This window comes from Ostrea edulis, chromosome 7 (genome assembly GCF_947568905.1).
Source record: "Ostrea edulis chromosome 7, xbOstEdul1.1, whole genome shotgun sequence".
NCBI lineage: Eukaryota > Metazoa > Mollusca > Bivalvia > Ostreida > Ostreidae > Ostrea > Ostrea edulis.
The window spans coordinates 67751978-67773259 of record NC_079170.1 but is presented as its reverse complement, the minus strand read 5'-3'; the positions used below and the strand labels follow the sequence as shown (position 1 = coordinate 67773259).

Sequence of the window (21282 nt, the reverse complement as noted above, 5' to 3'; positions counted from 1 at the left end):
ATTTCTATGTCAAGTTTGACCCTTGACCTTAGATCACGTGACCTTAAAATCAATAGGGGTCATTTATTTCTTAGGATGTACTGGTGTACCAAGTTTGATGTTTGTCAAGCAAAGGGTTCTCAAGATATCGAGCGGACAGTATATTCCTATGTCCAGAGTAGGTTGACTCTTGACCTTTTGACCTGAAAAACAATAGAGATCCTTTTCTACTCGTAACCAGCCAACATCTTAAATATCAGTGCTATCAAGTGAATGGTTCTCAAAAAATTGAGCGGACAACATGTGATATATTGACCGACCGACCGACAGGTGCAAAATAATATGTCCCTCTTCTTTGAAAGGGAGTATAAGACCTAAACCCGTAAATAAAATAATTTATAATCAATATACAGTATACATGTAAAATGCATCCCTGAAATATAAAACGGAGGCTGTGTGTTTCTAAATTCCACAAATTTAGTTTCCACCGATGAGTTATGTTCTGGCAACTCAAGATTTATTATCAATAGTTTGATTTACTAGTGTACGGTGCAGATGCTTCCATAATGCACTTTCTCATTATATCTCAAACTTACACAATACACTTCCTCATTATATCTCAAACCTACACAATACAGTTCCTCATTATACCTCAAACCTACACAATACACTTCCTCATTATATCTCAAACTTACATAATGCACTTCCTCATGATATCTCAAACTTACACAATACACTTTCTCATGATATATCAAACTTACACAATACACTTTCTCATGATATATAAAAACTACACAATACACTTCTTCATTATATCTCAAACTTACAAAATGCACTTTCTCATTATATCTCAAACTTACAAAATGCCCTTCCTCATTATATCTCAAACTTACATAATACTTCCTCATCATATCTCAAACTTACAAAATGCACTTTCTCATTATATCTCAAACTTACAAAATGCACTTCCTCATTATAGCTCAAACTTACAAAATGCACTTTCTCATTATATCTCAAACTTACATAATGCACTTCCCCATTATATCTCAAACTTAACTTACAAAATACACTTCCTCATTATATTACAAATCTAAAAAAATGTTTCCCTCATAATATCTTAAACCAACAATACTTTACCCTCATGGTATTACAACTCATTAGTTTTTCGTACAATATTAAGGACTTTCCGCCTATTCCATCTCTTTTTCTGTGCCCCTGTGCCATTTTAGAATTTTTATTCCTTTTACAACATCTTAAATTATCTACATCTCCTGGACCTGTCAACATCTCATAATCATTATAACTAATTACATTATATATAGATTAATAACACTTCCACTTCTCTATATCCACACAATACATAATCATTATAACTAATTATATTATAACTAATTACATTATATATAGATTAATAACACTTCCACTTCTCTATATCCACACAAAACATAATCATTATAACTAATTAAAGAAAGTAATCTAGCTATTCACTCAAGACAAAGAAACTATCCTAGCTATTTATTCAATACAAAGAAATTATCCTAGCTATTCACTAAACACGAAGAAACTATCCTAGCTATTCAATCAATGCAAAGTAAATATCCTACCTATTCACTCAATACAAAGAAACTACCCTAGCTATTCACTCAACACAAAGAAACTATCCTAGCTATTCACTCAGCACAAAGAAACTATTCTATCTATTCACTCAACACAAAGTAACTATCCTATCTATTCATTCAGCACAAAGTAAATATCCTAGCTATTCACTCAACACGAAGAAACTATCCTATCTATTCATTCAGCACAAAGAAACTATCCTAGGTACTCAATCAATACAAAGAAAATATCCTAGCTATTCACTCAGCACAAAGTAACTATCATAACTATTCAATCAATACCAAATAAATATCCTAACTATTCACTCAATACAAAATAACTATCCTAGCTATTCACTCAACACAAAGTAACTATCCTAGCTATTCATTCAACACAAAGTAAATATCCTAGCTATTCAATCAACACAAAGTAACGATCCTAGCTATTCGCTCAATGCAAAGTAAATATCCTAGCTATTCGCTCAATACAAAGTAACGATCCTAGCTATTCGCTCAATACAAAGTAAATATCCTAGCTATTCAATCAACATAAAGAAACCAACCTAGCTATTCACTCAACACAAAGTAACGATCCTAGCTATTCGTTCAATACAAAGTAACGATCCTAGCTATTCGCTCAATACAAAGTAACGATCCTAGCTATTCGCTCAATACAAAGTAAATATCCTAGCTATTCAATCAACATAAAGAAACCAACCTAGCTATTCACTCAACACAAAGTAACGATCCTAGCTATTCACTCAATACAAAGTAAATATCCTAGCTATTCAATCAACATAAAGAAACCAACCTAGCTATTCACTCAACACAAAGTAACGATCCTAGCTATTCGCTCAATACAAAGTGACGTTCCTAGCTATTCACTCAATACAAAGTAAATATCCTAGCTATTCAATCAACATAAAGAAACCAACCTAGCTATTCACTCAACACAAAGTAACGATCCTAGCTATTCAACCAATGCAAAGGCACTATCCCATTTATTCATTTAATACAAAGGATCAAAGCTAGCTTGAATTAATTGATCAATTAACAGAAAGTTTTTAAGGATGTGTGACAGGCCGTGAAAATAATCTAGACGGAGTACTGAGCAGAGGGAATACAAACGTGTCATTGTATAATCGCCAAATTTGGGAAGGGGGGGGGGGGGTGATCATGCGGCTAAAAGCTTAGAAAAACTGAAAACTTTAAGGGCCTGAATATACGACTTTATATTTTTATTGAGGGACTGAAAATTTTCAGGGATTGAGCATTGACTAAACTTTTCGACAAAATGAAATTTTAATTACTTCCACATGTGATTAAAGGTTTCAAAAACCTGAAAATTTTGAGTGGTTAGATATATGACAACAGTTTGCAGGAACTGAAGATTCTGAGGGGTTGGACATTAACTAAAATGTTCGAGAAACTGATATCCTAAATGGTTAAACATGCGACAAACACCTTTGAAGAGCTGGGGCGCGTTTTACAAACGAACTTACGACTTGCGACCAAGTTTACATAATGAAATTTTCCAGTTCATTGCAAGATCATTCATTCCAAATGCAAAATATTTTTGTTTTTAAATGTTGAAAAATAAGCCTTAGAAAAGTTTTACTTTATTCATTCACAGTAATAACTGTGTAATACAATATAAGACTTGCGACTTTTTCGTAAGTTGTTTTGTAAAACGGGCCCCTGATTTTTAAAAGGTATCCATCCGGGATGTATGTCATAACAGATTACGTTATTCGGTTATAACAGAACTGAGTGTAATGTACGTTTATGGATTACAAATTTTATAGTGGTTTACAAAAAACGCGTATATCTACATCATGTTAAACTATACCCCAGGACCATACATTACTATTAAATCAATTCCTAATGATCTAATTAACTCACTTGAAGATTATGTGTTAAGACTAAACTCTGTGATGCACTTTAAATAAAAACGACTAACCTTTCTAACGCCGCCATACTTTACGCAGCATGTTATGCCATCGAAGAAAATAATTATTGTTATACTAAATAGAATTATGAAAAAATCGAAATTGACTAAAATATAATTAAGCCCTCGCAATTAAATGAAAACCACTGTAGATTAAGTTGAAATGAATATCATTACCACGTGGTTCTCGTCTAGTTCCGTGTAAAACGAACTGACATGCGCAGCGTGTCGTTTCCGTCGGCTGTTGCTATTATGTAGGAGACATGGAAACTTCTTTCCTCGGGTGATAGTACTACAATTTATAGTCTTGTAGCTATCATATGTGCACTCTGTCTCGTGTTTTTTGTTACAGGTGCAGAGCTTCGATTTGATGCGGGACAGTGAATCTATAGTTTGAAAATCCATCGATTCGGAAAGCAAATCTTGGTCTGCTGGCACTCTGAAAAGGAAAATGGGATATCATGTTTTCATGCAGTCCTAATGGGATAACAAATTGAGAAAATGATGATTATTTCACTAAATCCAGAGTTCAGGAATTCAGAGTAATTTCTTAACAGTAAATTTACACCCATTTTTAGTTGAATATTCAAGCTAAACTCTTCTCTTAAATGGTGCGTTCGATATGAAATTTTGGTTCAAGTTTGAAAAGCTTAAAGAATGTGATTGGCTGAGATATAGTTAAAATGTACCTCCACGATACAGAAAACTCATCTGGATGATTAGCACTATCAAAATTTGTTGGGTCGTCTTCTATTCCATTTCTTCTTGTCAGATCATTCTGATGACCGCCTCCTAGAACTCCACACAAACCGGAACTGTTGCCAACATCCGCCATTTATGGAAACACGTTCACGTTCATGAACCAGTCAGCATAGTTCAAGTAAATCCAAGCTTCAACATACGTTCCAGTAGGTAAAAATACCTGTGGAAGAAATACGTAACACGTTATTTATATGTGTTTATCTGAGCTGACACAGCGAGACACGGACACAGCCTAACCCGATATCTGTACAGTAGACACTGCCTAACGCGATATCTGTACAGTAGACACAGCCTAACCCGATATATGTACAGTAGACACTGCTAAACCCAATATTTGTACAGTAGATACAGCCTAACCCGATATATGTACAGTAGACCCTGTCTAGCCCAATATATGTACATTGGATACTGCCTAACCCGATATCTATATAGTGTAAACTGCCTAACCCCACATATTTACATTGGACACTGCTTAACTCGAAATATGTACAGTACACACAGCCTAACCCAATATATGTACAGTACACACAGTCTAACCCGATATCTGTACAGTAGAAACTGCTTAACCCAATATTTGTACAGTATATACTGTCTGACCCGATATATGTACAGTAGACACAGCCTAATCCGATATATGTACAGTAGACCCTGTCTAGCCCAATATATGTACATTGGATACTGTCTAACCCGATATCTATATAGTGTAAACTGCCTAACCCCACATATTTACATTGGACACTGCCTAACTCGAAATATGTACAGTAGACACAGCCTAACGCGATATCTGTGCAGTAGACACAGCCTAACGCGATATATGTACAGTAGACACAGGCTAACCCGATATCTGTACAGTAGACACTGCTTAACCCAATATATGTACAGTAGACACTGCCTAACCCGATAGTGGTACAGCAGACACTGCCTAACCCGATATATGTACAGTATACACAGCCTAACCAGATATCTGTGCAGTAGATACAGCATAACCCGATATCTGTACAATAGACACAGCCTAACCCGATATATGTACAGTAGACACTGCCTAACCCGATAGCTGTACATTGGACACTGCCTAACCCGATATCTATATAGTGGAAACTGCCTAACCCCATATATGTGCATTGGACACTGCCTAACCCGATATATGTACAGTAGACACTGCCTAACCCGATATCTGTACAGTAGACACAGCCTAACCCGATATATGTACATTGGACACTGCCTAACCTGAAATATATACAGTGGACTCTGCCTAACCCGATATCTATACAATAAAAATTGCCTAACCCAATATCTATACAGTGGACATTACCTAACCCGATATCTATATAGTATAAACTTCCTAACCCGATATATGTACATTGGACACTGCCTAACCCGAAATATATATAGTGGGCACTGTCTAACCCGATATCTATGCAATGGGCACTGCCTCGACCGACAATATTTCACTCATATGGAGGCGTCAATATTGCTGGTGATGGGCTGCAAAATTTAGGCCTATGTTCGGTGCTTATGGCCATTGAGTAGGGAGGGATCTTTATCGTGTCACACTTGCTGTGACACGGGACCTCGGTTTTTCCGGTCTCATCCTAAGGACCGCCCCATTTAGTCACCTATAATGACAAGCATGGGGGTATTGAGGACCTATTCTAACCCGGATCCCCATGAGAGTATTTAACAGTATAACAATATATAACAGTATTTAACAGTATAACAATATGTAACAGTATTTAACAGTATAGCAATATGTAACAATATCTAACAGTATAACAACATGTAACAGTATTTAACAGTATAACAATATGTAACTATTTAACAGTATAACAATATGTAACTATTTAACAGTAAAACAATATGTAACTATTTAACAGTATAACAATATGTAACTGAATTAACAGTATAACAATATGTAACAATATTTAACAGTATAACAACATGTAACAGTATTTAACAGTGTGTTTGGCCACTCCCCTACCTTGTATCGCCTGTCTGACGCTTTCACCACCTTCAGTGACTTATCCTCACAAATTGGGAAGTTGATGTATTTCGTGTTATTGCGAATGTCAATGATAAACACGTCATTTCCGGATCTGACCGCCAGAGTATAGATGCAGCGTGCGTTCGGGTATATACATTTATGATGCCTCACCTGAACCTATTCATAAAACATAGAAAAAAGTTTTATCATACAGTTTGATTGACTTCGTAAATCTCGGAATGTAGTACATCATAATCAAATTATTTTGTGTTTGCCTTTGTTTTTGATAAATAATGTATTGTATTCAAAACAAAAATAAATATCAAATGAAAGGGTACTGTAACAAACTATCGATTGCTTTCTTATGACATAACACGTGAATAGGTCTTCGGGTCACAATAAGTAACTTCGGACCCGCTTTCAAAATATTTCTTTATCTTTATTTCCATGCGAACATTTGCTCACATATCACGACCATAACCCAGCCCCACGGGGTCATTCCTAACCTGGATCCACACAACATAGGATGTCTCATTATCAATATATTTGCCTTGCTGTTATGGACAAAATTTGCCCTATATTACATATAATGTCAATGTTTATTTCCAATTTTAGCCCCACTCTCATCCACACAACTGGGAACGTTTGCATGACGATATGAATTAGATTTACCTGTAAGATTCGAATAATATTTTTTTTCAAAACTTATTCTCATGTAAAACTTTGAATTCAGTCCCAGCCTAGCCCTATGGGTCATAAATTGATTCAGTCCAACCCTAGCACCTAGGGACCATGATTTGATCCATTCCCAGCCTAGCTCCAGATCGAGACCAAGTTTTTTTTTGTCTCAGCCTAGCCCGAGAGGCCATGATTTGATTTAGTCCCAGCCTAGCCCGAGAGGCCATGACTTGATTTAGTCCCAGCCTAGCCCGAGAGGCCATGATTTGATTTAGTCTCAGCCTAGCCCGAGAGGCCATGATTTGATTTAGTCCCAGCCTAGCCCGAGAGGCCATGATTTGATTTAGTCCCAGCCTAACCCGAGAGGCCATGATTTGATTTAGTCCCAGTCTAGCCAAAGGGGCCATGATTTGATTCAGTCCCAGCTTAGCCCCAGGGGTCATTATTTGTTCAAATATAACCTACACTACAACAAAATGTGTGCGTATTAGCTTGACGAATCAAGACCCAATGTTCTCGAGAAGAGTTTGTTTTATAACTTTCATATGCATTTCTTTTGTGGTTTATCGAACGGAATATGAAGGCCTCAAGGGCACTTTTTCTGCAATGAAATGACCAGTCATGGAGCGGCTGTACATGGGAATATTTCTACATATTTTTGCACACATTACTACGTATCAGTTTGATTCTTTATGAGCTCCTGATTACCTTCCCAGGGTCATGAGTTGAATAAACTGGAATCTACACTACCTAAGGATGCTTGCATATCAATATGAATAATCATTACCTTGCTGGAAGATTTTTAAAAGACTTTTCTATATCTTTCCATCTAAAACGTTGACTTCCTATTGCGGATTGCGGTGTCATATACACCCCTTGGGAACATGAAGTATTCAAACATCACACTAATTCGGGAAGGTTAAACATAAGTTTCATCCTGTCTAGTTTAATGGTTCATGAGACGAGGACTGTGATATGAAACACACCCTAATTTTGTCATTTCTTATCTCCCCATAGAGGGTACTTTCTTCATTATCTTCCCTAGGAAGAGACTGACCCTTCATTTTAACAATTTTAGATCCCTTCAGCAAAGTGTCAGGTTTAGTTGAAATTAACTCAGTGATTCTAGAGAAGCCAAGCACGTGTAAATGTTACAAACGGATGGACAGACGAACTATGCATAACAAATGATCAGAAGAACCCATTTCAGCTTAAGCTTGATGAGTTTAAATATTCAAAAATGAAATTTCTTCAGGGATCCAGATTACCTCTTGATCGTGAACTTTGTTTTCGTACAGCACCATGGTGATTCCTGTCTCACAGCCAACATGATGGCATTCATATTTGCTGTTAAAACAAAGAAATGATAGTTTGTTTGTTTGCTCTTTCGGCCACACTCAACAATTTATCAGTTATGTGTGATTGTGATAATAACAGTTATGAGTGATTGTGAAAATAACAGTTATGTATGATTGTAATAATAATAGTTATGTGTGATTGTAATCATAACAATTATGTGTGATTGTGATAATAATAGTTATGTGTGATTGTAATAATAACAGTTATGTGTGATTGTAATAACAGCTATGTGTGATTGTGATAATAATAGTTATGTGTGATTGTGATAATAACAATTATGTGTGATTGTGATAATAATAGTTATGTGTGATTGTAATAATAACAGTTATGTGTGATTGTAATAACAGTTATGTGTGATTGCGATAATAATAGTTATGTGTGATTGTGATAATAACAGTTATGTGTGATTGCGATAATAACAGTTATGTGTGATTGTAGTAATAATAATAACTATGTGTGGTTGTAATAATAACAGTTATGTGTGATTGTGATGATAATAATTATGTGTGACTGTGATAATAAAAGTTATGTATGATTGTGATAATAAAAGTTATGTGTGATTGTAATAACAGTTATGTGTGATTGTGATAATAAAAGTTATGTGTGATTGTAATAACAGTTATGTGTGATTGTGATAATAAAAGTTATGTGTGATTGTAATAACAGTTATGTGTGATTGTGATAATAAAAGTTATGTGTGATTGTAATAACAGTTATGTGTGATTGTAATAACAGTTATGTGTGATTGTGATAATAACAGTTATGTGTGATTGTGATAATAACAGTTATGTGTGATTGTAATAATAACAGTTATGTGTGATTGTAATAACAGTTATGTGTGATTGTGATAATAACAGTTATGTGTGATTGTGATAATAACAGTTATGTGTGATTGTGATAATAACAGTTATGTGTGATTGTAATAATAACAGTTATGTGTGATTGTAATAATAACAGTTATGTGTGATTGTAATAACAGTTATGTGTGATTGTGATAATAAGTTATGTGTGATTGTGATAATAACAGTTATGTGTGATTGTAATAATAACAGTTATGTGTGATTGTAATAATAACAGTTATGTGTGATTGTAATAACAGCTATGTGTGATTGTGATAATAACAGTTATGTGTGATTGTAATAATAACAGTTATGTGTGATTGTAATAACAGTTATGTGTGATTGTGATAATAAGTTATGTGTGATTGTGATAATAACAGTTATGTGTGATTGTAATAATAACAGTTATGTGTGATTGTGATAATAACAGTTATGTGTGATTGTAATAGCAGTTATGTGTGATTGTGATAATAAGTTATGTGTGATTGTAATAATAACAGTTATGTGTGATTGTAATAATAACAGTTATGTGTGATTGTGATAATAACAGTTATGTGTGATTGTAATAACAGTTATGTGTGATTGTAATAATAACAGTTATGTGTGATTGTAATAATAACAGTTATGTGTGATTGTAATAACAGTTATGTGTGATTGTGATAATAAGTTATGTGTGATTGTAATAATAACAGTTATGTGTGATTGTGATAATAACAGTTATGTGTGATTGTGATAATAATAGTTGTGTGTGATTGTAATAATAACAGTTATGTGTGATTGTGGTAATAACATTTATGTGTGATTGTGTTCATCATTTTTTATAGAATTTAAAGATTTTGTTTTGGTTTTCTTTGATTTTCAGTTGAAAATTTCCTGATATATACACTGTAACATTACAACGTTCAATTATTTGGCTGTAAATCATTGCGTTATTTTGTTCACTAATAAGCACACACTATTAAATTTGGTTTAGAATAACATTTTTTGTGTTACCTATTATTGAGTTATTGGATAACGAAAACAAGAAAATACTAAAGAGAATGTCGCGTACAAGCCATCAAACGTTCTCATATGAAAATATCGCGTACTAGCCATTCGACGTTCTCACATGACGATATCACTTACCACGGTAGTCATCAAACCTTCTCATATAAAAATATAATTTACAAGCCATTGAACGTTCTCATATAAGAATATCATTTACAAGCCATTAAACGTTCTCATACAAGAATATCACTTACAATCCATTGGACGTTCTCATAGAAGAATATCAATTACTAGCCATCAAACGTTCTCATATGAGGATACATCTATCACTTACTATCACCTACTAACAGGGAATGCTTACTCCTCCTAGACACCTGATCCCACCTCTGGTGTGTCCAGGGGTCCATATTTACCCAACTATCTATTTTGCATTGTTATAGGAATTATGAGATTGATCACTGTTCGTTATCTTCACCTTGCATGAGGATATATGTATCACTTACTGACTGGTCGACAGGGGATGCTTACTCCTCCTAGGCGCCTAATTCCACCTCTGGTGTGTCGAGGGGTCCGTATCTACCTGACTATCTATTGTGTATTGCTTATGAGAGTTGTGAGATTGATCACTGTTCGTTATCTTCACCTTACGTTCTCACATGAGAATATAACTTACTAGCCATCAAACGTTCTCATATTAGAATAATACTTACTAGCCATCAAACGTTCTCACATGATAATATAACTTACTAGCCATCAAACGTTCTCACATGAGAATATAACTTACTAACCATCAAACGTTCTCACATGAGAATATAACTTACTAACCATCAAACGTTCTCACATGAGAATATAACATACTAGCCATCAAACGTTCTCACATGATAATATAACTTACTAACCATCAAACGTTCTCACATGAGAATATAACTTACTAGCCATCAAACGTTCTCATATGAGGATCACCTCTGGAGTAACAGTACCGTCCTTTCCATTCCGTGGAATCGTCGTGGATGTTTATCTTTTAAAAATAGATATATTTTTATGATTAAGTTTAACTTGGAGAAACATTAGGGCAAGAACGTTTGTCAATATATATTTTTTTAAAATCATATTTCTTCAAATAGAACAAAGTTTGCAAGAGAAGGGCTGCAATAGCAATTAGCAATCGATATTTTCTGGTAAAATTCTTTACGCTTTAAGGGCGGATCCAACATATTTCCAAAGTGGAAAGTAACCCAAGTTTGAGTCTCTTCAGCTCAAAAAGGGAGACTGAAAACCCTAACTATACCTAACAAATAGTACCCATTTTTCATACAGATCGTTCAGCCAAAATTGGGCTGCATTTACCGTAACTGTCCCCTCCAGCTCCACCTCAACATTTATCTACATTACCGGAGCGTCTGGTAGCTCTAGATCCGCTATTACATACAAAGCTTTAGATCCGCCCCTTAATATAAAGCTGTAGATCCTTCCCTATATATAGAGCTGTAGATCCGCCCCTACATATAAAGCTGTAGATCCTCCCCTATATATAAAGCTGTAGATCCGCCCCTATATATAGAGCTGTAGATCCGCCCCTACATATAAAGTTGTAGATCCGCCACTACATATAAAGCTGTAGATCCACCCCTTGATATACAGCTGTAGATCCACCCCTATATATAGAGCTGTAGATCCGCCCTACATATACAGCTGTAGATCCGCCCCTATACATATAACTACACTACCGGAATATCTGGCAGGGCTGTTTGTTCGAACACCGTGGCTGCATTTGCTCCTTGCCCTCCTGTTTTCAGGCGCAGTATCATACTGTTCTGTATCGCATACCCTAAATCGTCTCTGTTGTAGACAGTCATCGCGTACTCTTTGTACCAGAGACTTGTATTACCGTACTTGTGTCTTTCGCTGTATTTAAAGCTTGGGAGTTTCATCTCGCATAAATTTGGACTAGTACCGTCAACTACACAGGCACTTTGTATAGTGGAAGGAAATTCTAAATTAATATAAAGAGGTTGCGAAATTTCAAGTTTCTCATTCTGATTTTGAAATTCTAGTGTTTGACTCGCATACGGAATGGTGGGTCGAATACGAAGCGTGGTTTGGCCTTTTCTTGACATGTTCAGAACTGGCGTCAGTACCTGTAATACATTCATCAGTAAAGCATTGAGTATTTGGCTAGAAGGGAAACAGAGTGGGAGGAAATCTTTATTTATCTCATTCAGCCAACCTCTATCCCAGCATAAAACAGGGCGCTCGAAGAACTGTTACAGGGGGATTCCGCAATCGTTTTCTTGGCTCCAACTATACAGTGTATCTACAAAGCACAAAAATATGACATAGACATGTAAAACATGTACAGTGTATTTACAAAGCACATAAATACAACAGGTAGAACATAAGGCGCGCTTGATTGCTCTCCGCCTTGGTACACCCGCTGTTGTCAGTTTAAACCTTATAACCAAGTGCAGCTCCATGTAGCGTAGTGTATTCGCTATGGACGTTCGGCAGCTGAGGACACCCTCATTAGAAAATTAACGATTTTAATGCATATAAATTACAAAATAAATGATACCTAGAATTTAAAAAAAAATTACGAAAATATATCCTCATGTAGATTTATAAATATTTACATCTGTAATACCAAATCACACTCCAAATTATTTGTTGATTTTTTGGCGCCGAAGTTTTTTTTTTTTTTTTTTTTTTTTTTTTTTTTTTGATGATGATGATTCTACGAGGTATCAATCCTTTTCATTTATTCCTTAAAATTACATTTTAAACTCTTGTAAATGACAACATACAAATACGCCGGAATCATCCTCTTACATACTTTCCAACCAATAAAACACAAAAAAAAATATCTGCAAATTTTCCACCTCACCATTTGTCAGCCATGTTGAATTTTGTGGTGCATTTACCAACACATGCCCTGTGCAGAATGTAAATAGTGTGCACCTTTTTACTTGATTACGGAAAGGTGTACACTTTGTGGCCGATGTAGTTAAATCAAGCACGCCCATATACATTTGTCCTGGAGAACATTATCAATTTGAATTGATTAAGATAAAACAAATTCCATATGCAAGAACGAATGGGTTGTCACTAAAAAACACTTTTATATGTGCGTAGAAAATCGTTAGGAATTTGAAAACCTTTCTATGTGCGTAAAAAGTCGTAAGGAATCTGATTGAATTTTGACTTTGTGGATTGCTTCCCTTAAACAACTTACCGTAACTTTTCGGTAATAATATACCATAACGATATACTGGAGTGATTTACTATAACGATTGAATATGTATACGGTGTGACTGTTGGACCGAGCGAAGCATGAAATGGTCATTGGCGTGTCCAAAAATAATAATCATAATTCCGTTAATACTATAAATCATAATTCATTTTAAAATGTATTTTATTATGAAATTCCCCTTGCGCCAAAGGCCCAGCAACATCTAAATATGAAAGGGGAACAAATGAGGATAGACAAAAGATCCGCCTTTTCATTTAACGCGGGAAATATAACGGCAGCAGACTTGTGACGTCACATTTACACTCGACTTTTTCTCTTTCAAATCAAACAATTATAAACAACAAAACATCCCGTTTGTAATTCAAAAGACAGTTGAGATAAACAAAACTAACCAACAAATTCAAAGTGATAAAACATAAGCGTACATGTAAATATATCGTATACTTTTATTTGAAGAAACTCGTTAACTTGTTCATCTATTTAGTCGTGTTACTCTTTAATTATTTGATGATTGGCTTAAAAACTGTAGCAGTAATAGTTATCCCATTCATTTTAACAAACTAAGTGTTTGATTTACAAATTGCACATCAGTCTTGTATTTTTGGCATTCCAAATCAAAACACGAATATCCGTAGAAGCAACTAACGAACAAAACAATATGGCAGCGCCCATATGGATCACGAAATTTTCAGTGAACGTATGTAGAGATTATCTCTATTCCTCTGTTGATTTTCTCAATTTTTCTTTTACATACCTGTTACCTTTGGAGCCTTGCTTCGCGGGTGGGTCTTCGTCCGAGCTTCGCTCGGTATTACAATGATATACTATAATGATTTACTATAATGATATACTATAGTGATTTACTATAATGATATAATATAGTGATTTACTATAATGATTTACTATAATGATTTATTATAATGATTTACTATAATGATTTACTATAATGATTTACTATTATGATTTACTATAATGATATACTATAATGATTTACTATAATGATATACTATAATGATATACTGTAGTGATTTACTATAATGATATACTATAATGATGTATTATAATGATATACTGTAGTGATTTACTATAATGATAGAGGGCGAAGCCCTCTCACGGCCCGAAGGGCCGTGAGAGCGGAGCTCTCCCTATAGGTAACACGTATATACATGTTTAAAAGGAAAATATAGGAAAATAATGAAAAATTAAACCATACCTATGGAACTTGAAAAGTTTGGTACCAATGGCGTCGATTCGAATATTAGCGCGTGGACATGTATTCCTCCATTTTGAATCTCGTCTACCCTAGTTCACGTCGTTCTGAGATGTTACACATAAAATCCGTAAAAGCATGTGAATCTTATTTTCTTAATCATATATAATCACTCCACAATTAACGACATGTTTTTTGTTGTGGTTCAAACGCTATGTTTGTGAATTTGCTAAATAACGACGCTGAATAGGACGTCACAATGTACTGTTTACATGAATTTGCGTTATATTTCCCGCGTTCAATATATAGGCGGATCAAATGTCCAAAATTAGGATGCTTTGATACAGCTCTGTCCTCGTGCTAACTTCGGGTTGTTTTTGTCCTGTTTTGGATAGAGATACTAATGCCAAAACTTTTTTGCTTCGCCCTCAAACACGGTCACACCGTAAAACATATTATACTATAATGATATACTGAAGTGATTTACTATAATGATATACTATAATAATATACTATAATGATATACTGTAGTGATTTACTATAATGATGTACTATAATGATTTACTATAATGATTTATTATAATGATATACTGTAGTGATTTACTATAATGATTTACTATAATGATATACTATAATGATTTACTATAATGATTTACTATAATGATATACTGTAGTGATTTACTATAATGATTTACTATAATGATATACTGTAGTGATTTACTATAATGATTTACTATAATGATTTACTATAATGATTTACTATAATGATTTACTATAATGATATACTATAATGATTTACTATAATGATTTATTATAATGATTTACTATAATGATATACTGTAGTGATTTACTATAATGATTTACTATAATGATATACTATAATGATTTACTATAATAATACACTATAGTGATTTACTATAATGATTTACTATAATGATATACTATAATGATTTACGATAATGATATACTATAATGATTTACTATAATGATTTACTATAATGATATACTATAATGATATACTATAATGATTTACGATAATGATATACTATAATGATATACTATAACGATTTACTGTAGTGATTTACGATAATGATATACTATAATAATACACTATAGTGATTTACTATAATGATTTACTATAATGATATACTATAGTGATTTACTATAATGATTTACTATAATGATTTACTATAATGATTTACTATAATGATATACTGTAGTGATTTACTATAATGATATATTGTAGTGATTTACTATAACGATATACTATAATGATTTACTATAATGATTTACTATAATGATATAATATAGTGATTTACTATAATGATTTACTATAATGATCTACTATAATGATATACTATAATGATTTACGATAATGATTTACTATAATGATTTACTATAATGATATACTGTAGTGATTTACTATAATGATATATTGTAGTGATTTACTATAACGATATACTATAATGATTTACTATAATGATCTACTATAATGATATACTGTAGTGATTTACTATAATGATTTACTATAATGATTTACTATAATGATTTACTATAATGATTTATTATAATGACTTACTATCATGATTTACTATAATGATATACTGTAGTGATTTACTTTAATGATATACTATAACGATTTACAATTTTTACTGATTCGATACGCAAGAGCTTGTACTGCGTACGGTCAGTTTTTAAATCGAGACAAACTACCGACAAACAAGTTGATGATATAGGAGTTTCAACAGTCTCGATTGAAGTCAGCATTTCGCAAATTCTATGGTCGTTATAACGATCTAGTTGGTCAATACACCCTACCATTGTGTGAAATACTACCTGACCTGTCCCATACCGATTGTTATGCCATTCGTGGCACACTGATTTTGACTACGGATAATTCCGTTTACCTGATCAGGATATAGGGCTCACGACGGGTGTGACCGGTCGACAGGGGATGTTTACTCCTCCTAGTCGCCCGGTCCCACCTCTGGTGTGTCCAGGGATCCGTGTTTGCCCAAATATCTATTTTGTATTGCTTCAAGGAGTTATGAGATTGATCACAGTTCGTCATCTTCACCTTTCACTATAGTGATTTGCGGTAACAATTCACTGTAGCCTAGTGATTTGAATTTCTGTCAAGCTTTGTTGTGGTTTTAACTGCAGTAAACTATTGTGTCAATTTACAGAAATGATAACTTTAACATGTGATTCGCCGTGTTTACGTTCTGTCTGTTTAGTTACAAAAAAACAGATGTGGGTGTGTTTGTTTGTTTCTTTTTGTTGCTTTTCATTTTTGTTGCTGTGTTGTTTGTTTGTTTTTAAAACTTAATCTGCTATTTTATTTAAATGCTTGCTTTCATGGGTCTTTTTTTTTATCTATTTATTTTGGCTGCCCTCTACCGCTTTGAAAAACGATGCTAAATACCAAGATAAAGTACATTATATAACTTAAAATGCCGGGTATCAATAAGCTAAATATCATTACAGGTATAAGTTAAAATGCCGGGTATCAATAAGCTAAATAGCATTACAGGTATGCGATGTTTACTGCTCTCGAATGAACTCAACCTGTATTGATGTTGAATGCTGTCTGACGTATTTCATGCCGATTGTTAGGCCGTTTTTGTTACACTGATTTTGACTACGGATAACTCCGTTTACCTGATCAAGATATAGGGCTCATAGCGGGTGTGACCGGTCGACAGAGGATGCTTACTCCTCCTAGGCACCTGATCCCGCCTCTGGTATATCCAGGGGTCCGTGTTTACCCAACTCTCTATTTTGTATTGCTTATAGGACTTACGAGATTGATCACTGTTCGTTATCTTCACTTTTCACTAAACTCTTTCGAAATAGCGTAGCATGGTACATGTGTATGTGTATGTTAGCATAATCCTTTTCTTTCACTACAGATAACTAGGTATTCTCACCGAACAGCCGAGCTTCTCTCCGGCGACATACAGATCCTGGGTGCTGAATACAGCTTTGTCTAACGCGGTGGAGTCCACTGTTTGATTTTCTAAAACTCTGGTCTTGTTTACATACCAGTCAACGTGATAAAAGAGCGTGCTGTCTAACAGGGGCGTGAAACGGCACAGCAGATTAATTACGGGTTCATGTTGGATGACCCCACCATCTGTTTTAGAAGTATATGACACGCCATGATAGACAACCTCGATTCCTGTGGGAGTTTCTGACACACCTTAAGTATAAAGAAAATACAAAAAAATCATAAATCATTTCCGTTGGACTTCTTTCAACAATATTTGTTTGATTGTTGGTTGTTTGTTTGACGTCCCGTCCAGAATGTTTCCTTGACCTTGAGACGTCACCACCTGTAGGTGAAGTACCAGAAATATTTAACTTTTGCTTAACGCTTAAAGCCGTAGTAGTGAAGGTCGCCCGCCGCGACATGGACCTCCGTTTTTAAGGTCGTATCAGAAAGACCCGTGATTCTCACTTCTAAATGTTGAGCGTTTGGTGATGTACATGTAGCAATCACTACTTATGCTCATGTCTTATATCAGATTGATTATCCAGTAATTAGAAATCATGGAAACAGTTATATCATTGCAGTATTCAAATGATGACGAACACTTCTACGAAGAATTGATTTTTTTTGCAGCGTTTTGTCGATAAAAGATTGAAAAGATTTAATTTTCTACTTACAATTCCCCGTATTCTCTGTAAAGAAATAGACATTAGCTTTGCATTCAGAAATTCAAAATACTTATGAAATAGTTTGAAATGATTACAAAATTGTATTAGTTTCCGATCAAAATGCAGGAGAGAGAGAAGAGAGAGAGAGGGGGAGACAGAAAGATAAAGATAGAAGATAGGAGAGAAGAGTGGGAATGAAAGAGGGGAGAGAAGAGTGGGAGAGAAAGAGGAAGACAAAGAGTGGGAGAGAGAGAAAGATAGAGGGGAGAGGAAGATAAAGAGGGGAGAGAAAGATAAAGAGGGGGAGAGAAAAGTGGGAGAGAAGAGTGGGAGAGAAAGAGGAAGATAGAGAAAAAGATAAAGAGGGGGAGAAGAGCAGGAAAGAGAGATAAAGAGATGGAGAGGAGAGTGGGAAAGGTAGGGAGAGGTGTGAGAGAAATAAGGGGTGAGGAAAAAGATTATGATTAATACAGCACTTCTTACCAAAGCAGTATGCCGAGTTGCAGGAGTCGAGAGGCAAGAGTCTGTACACCAAGAATGAAGGACATCGTTTCACCTTGACTGTGAAGCTTTTATCACAGGAAGAAAACCCCACTCCACAAATTTCAACGTCTATTTCTTGTCCAACTTCGGCTGGAGGCGTCCCTTGAAATAAGTGGTTTGTTGTATGACTAAGTAGCAATTTTCCAAAATTTGTGGCAAATGATTATAATCACATGTTCCATTTTCTGCAAAGGTTGGCGGATATGTATGATATAAAGCCGACTTAACTTCTTACCTAGCTACTTACCTGTACTTCCTGTCTACCTGTGATGTGTTTTACGCATGGATTAGCTTACCTGTACTTCCTGTTTACCCGTGATGTATTTTACGCATGGATTAGCTTACCTGTACTTCCTGTTTACCTGTGATGTGTTTTACGCATGGATTAGCTTACCTGTACTTCCTGTTTACCTGTGATGTGTTTTACGCATGGATTAGCTTACCTGTACTTTCTGTTTACCTGTGATGTGTTTTACGCATGGATTAGCTTACCTGTACTTCCCGTTTACCTGTGATGTGTTTTACGCATGGATTAGCTTACCTGTACTTCCCGTTTACCTGTGATGTGTTTTACGCATGAATTAGCTTACCTGTACTTCCTGTCTACCTGTGATGTGTTTTACGCATGGATTAGCTTACCTGTATTTCCCGTTTACCTGTGATGTGTTTTGCGCATAAATTAGCTTACCTGTACTTCCTGCTAAAGAAAACAATAGCCGGAGACCACTGTTATTGTAGATAAGATTATGACGTCTGTATGCTATAAATGATCTATATACTACGTCATAGTATTCTATTTACATAAACACGTGACTGTGGTGACAACATCTGACTTTGCAGGGTATTTGTGAAGACAGGGAGGAAGGATTGAAAAACGAATGAAAAACTGTGATAACAAATGAAAGCGACAGAAGGACGAGAGAGCCCCGGAACAAGTGACGTCATTTCAGATTTCTCGCACGCATGATTTTAGGCACATGCTGCTCTGTGTTTATTATTAAGAAGAAGAAAAAATCTTGAAAAATATGACACATTGCCAATATGAATATACATTTATATACAAGTGACGACTTAAAAAGTTCAGCTACCTTTCATCCAGTACGGATAGAGGGTGTTGCAGAATCCCAGCCCTGGCGCAGACCTCGGCATGACGCGTGAGGGGGCTGTATACCAACCCTCCAGCAGATATCTGTCACATATTGGGGTAGCGTCCATGGCATAATCCGGGCTTCTCTTTAGCGCGTCTCCCAGTTCCTGGTGATTCCCGGTCTGACACGGGTCCTGAGTCACTGTTATTGCTAATCAGAAAGGAATAAATACAATGGGTACCTGGGAAGTGCGAAATCGAAACGAAAAGAAATATACCGAAACAATACGCTTCTTCTTTTTTTTTTTTTTTTTTTTTTTTTTTTGGTGGATTTGTTCGGTTTTTGGTTTTTGTTTTGGTTTATGTGTGCGTGAATGTGTTTGGGGTTTTTTTCCACACGAAATTCATTCCCACGAAATAAATTTCGTGTCCCTTGAAATAAAATTTGTTCCCACGAAATGTAATGAAATTTTATTCAGTAGGAATGAATTGCATTCCATGGAAACAAAATCAATTTCGTGGGAACGAATTTTTATTTCGGGGAACGGATTAAAATAAAAATTTATTCCATGTCTCCTTCAAAAAGCCATATAGATTTCTATGAAGGATCAATTAATATCCAACCATGTCCTATTTCAATTTTCTAAAATATCATAAAAACAAAATAAACTTTTTTGATAAGAAATTAGGATTTCCATGAACACTGTACAACACCTAATTGAAATTAATTTTAGGGGTGAAACGAAGCTTAAATCATCCAAAGTACTGTATAAAATTTCAAATATTGACGCTCGGTATCAACATGGTAATGCATGGTCTGTGACACAATGTCATATTTACCTATAATCCAGGTAAGATATTTGTGGAATCGTATTGCCATATATATATATATATTTTTTTTTTGTTGTTGTTGTTGTTGTTGTTGCGAAAACGTGGTACGCCGCCAATGACATACACTATACAAGTAGCGGCATTCTAGTCAAAAACACATATATATATATATATATATATATATATATATATATATATATATATATATATATATCTTCTACAATCAGGATAGCATGATATACGTAGTATGTTTCTTACCCACTAGAGTGAATCCATTTACCAGCATTAAATACAACACATATTGCCCGCACATGCTGACCGATATGGCAGCTCGTTAGTGAGAATTATTACAACACTGAATCTCCGTGTTCAGTTATTCTAATAGACTCACGGTTTTACAGGACCATATGAATATTCCAATGTATATTCAGGTTGTGAAAAATGCAATCGGAATCACACCTTTAAATCTGGGATTTAATTCATTAATTGCACTGGGTAAACCAATCATTTTCCTCCTGTACTGGGTAAACCAATCATTTTCCTCCGGTCTCGTCGTCATCTGTTTATTCGGAACTC

General features: G+C 34.9%; 2 protein-coding genes across 4 annotated transcripts in view; both read right to left on the bottom strand.

Moving 5' to 3' along the window:
* LOC125656824 (uncharacterized) overlaps window positions 1–4444 on the bottom strand; it is a 13465-nt gene extending 9021 nt beyond the window's left edge. The window contains exons 1-2 of the mRNA XM_056145156.1: window positions 4212–4444; window positions 3700–3961 (exon numbers count right to left, since the gene is read on the bottom strand). Of these exons, the coding sequence (XP_056001131.1) occupies window positions 3700–3961; window positions 4212–4357 (408 nt within the window). The 5' untranslated portion in view covers window positions 4358–4444. The remainder of the gene's footprint in view (window positions 1–3699; window positions 3962–4211) is intronic.
* LOC130046284 (von Willebrand factor D and EGF domain-containing protein-like) lies at window positions 4275–21282 on the bottom strand. 3 transcript variants are annotated; one of them, XM_048887409.2, is made up of 11 exons: window positions 20965–21189; window positions 19877–20086; window positions 18729–18890; window positions 18255–18269; window positions 17516–17787; window positions 12356–12442; window positions 11856–12266; window positions 11061–11146; window positions 8212–8290; window positions 6263–6442; window positions 4275–4413 (listed from the first exon to the last, which is right to left on the bottom strand). In XM_048887409.2, exons 1-11 carry the CDS (start codon window positions 21017–21019, stop codon window positions 4399–4401), a joined length of 1572 nt encoding a protein of 523 aa, XP_048743366.1. In that variant the 5' UTR covers window positions 21020–21189; the 3' UTR covers window positions 4275–4398. The 3 variants fall into 3 exon arrangements, with proteins under 3 accessions (XP_048743366.1, XP_056001133.1, XP_048743365.1); XM_056145158.1 differs by having other exon boundaries at window positions 4306–4444; window positions 20965–21282; XM_048887408.2 differs by lacking the exon at window positions 4275–4413 and adding an exon at window positions 5811–5900.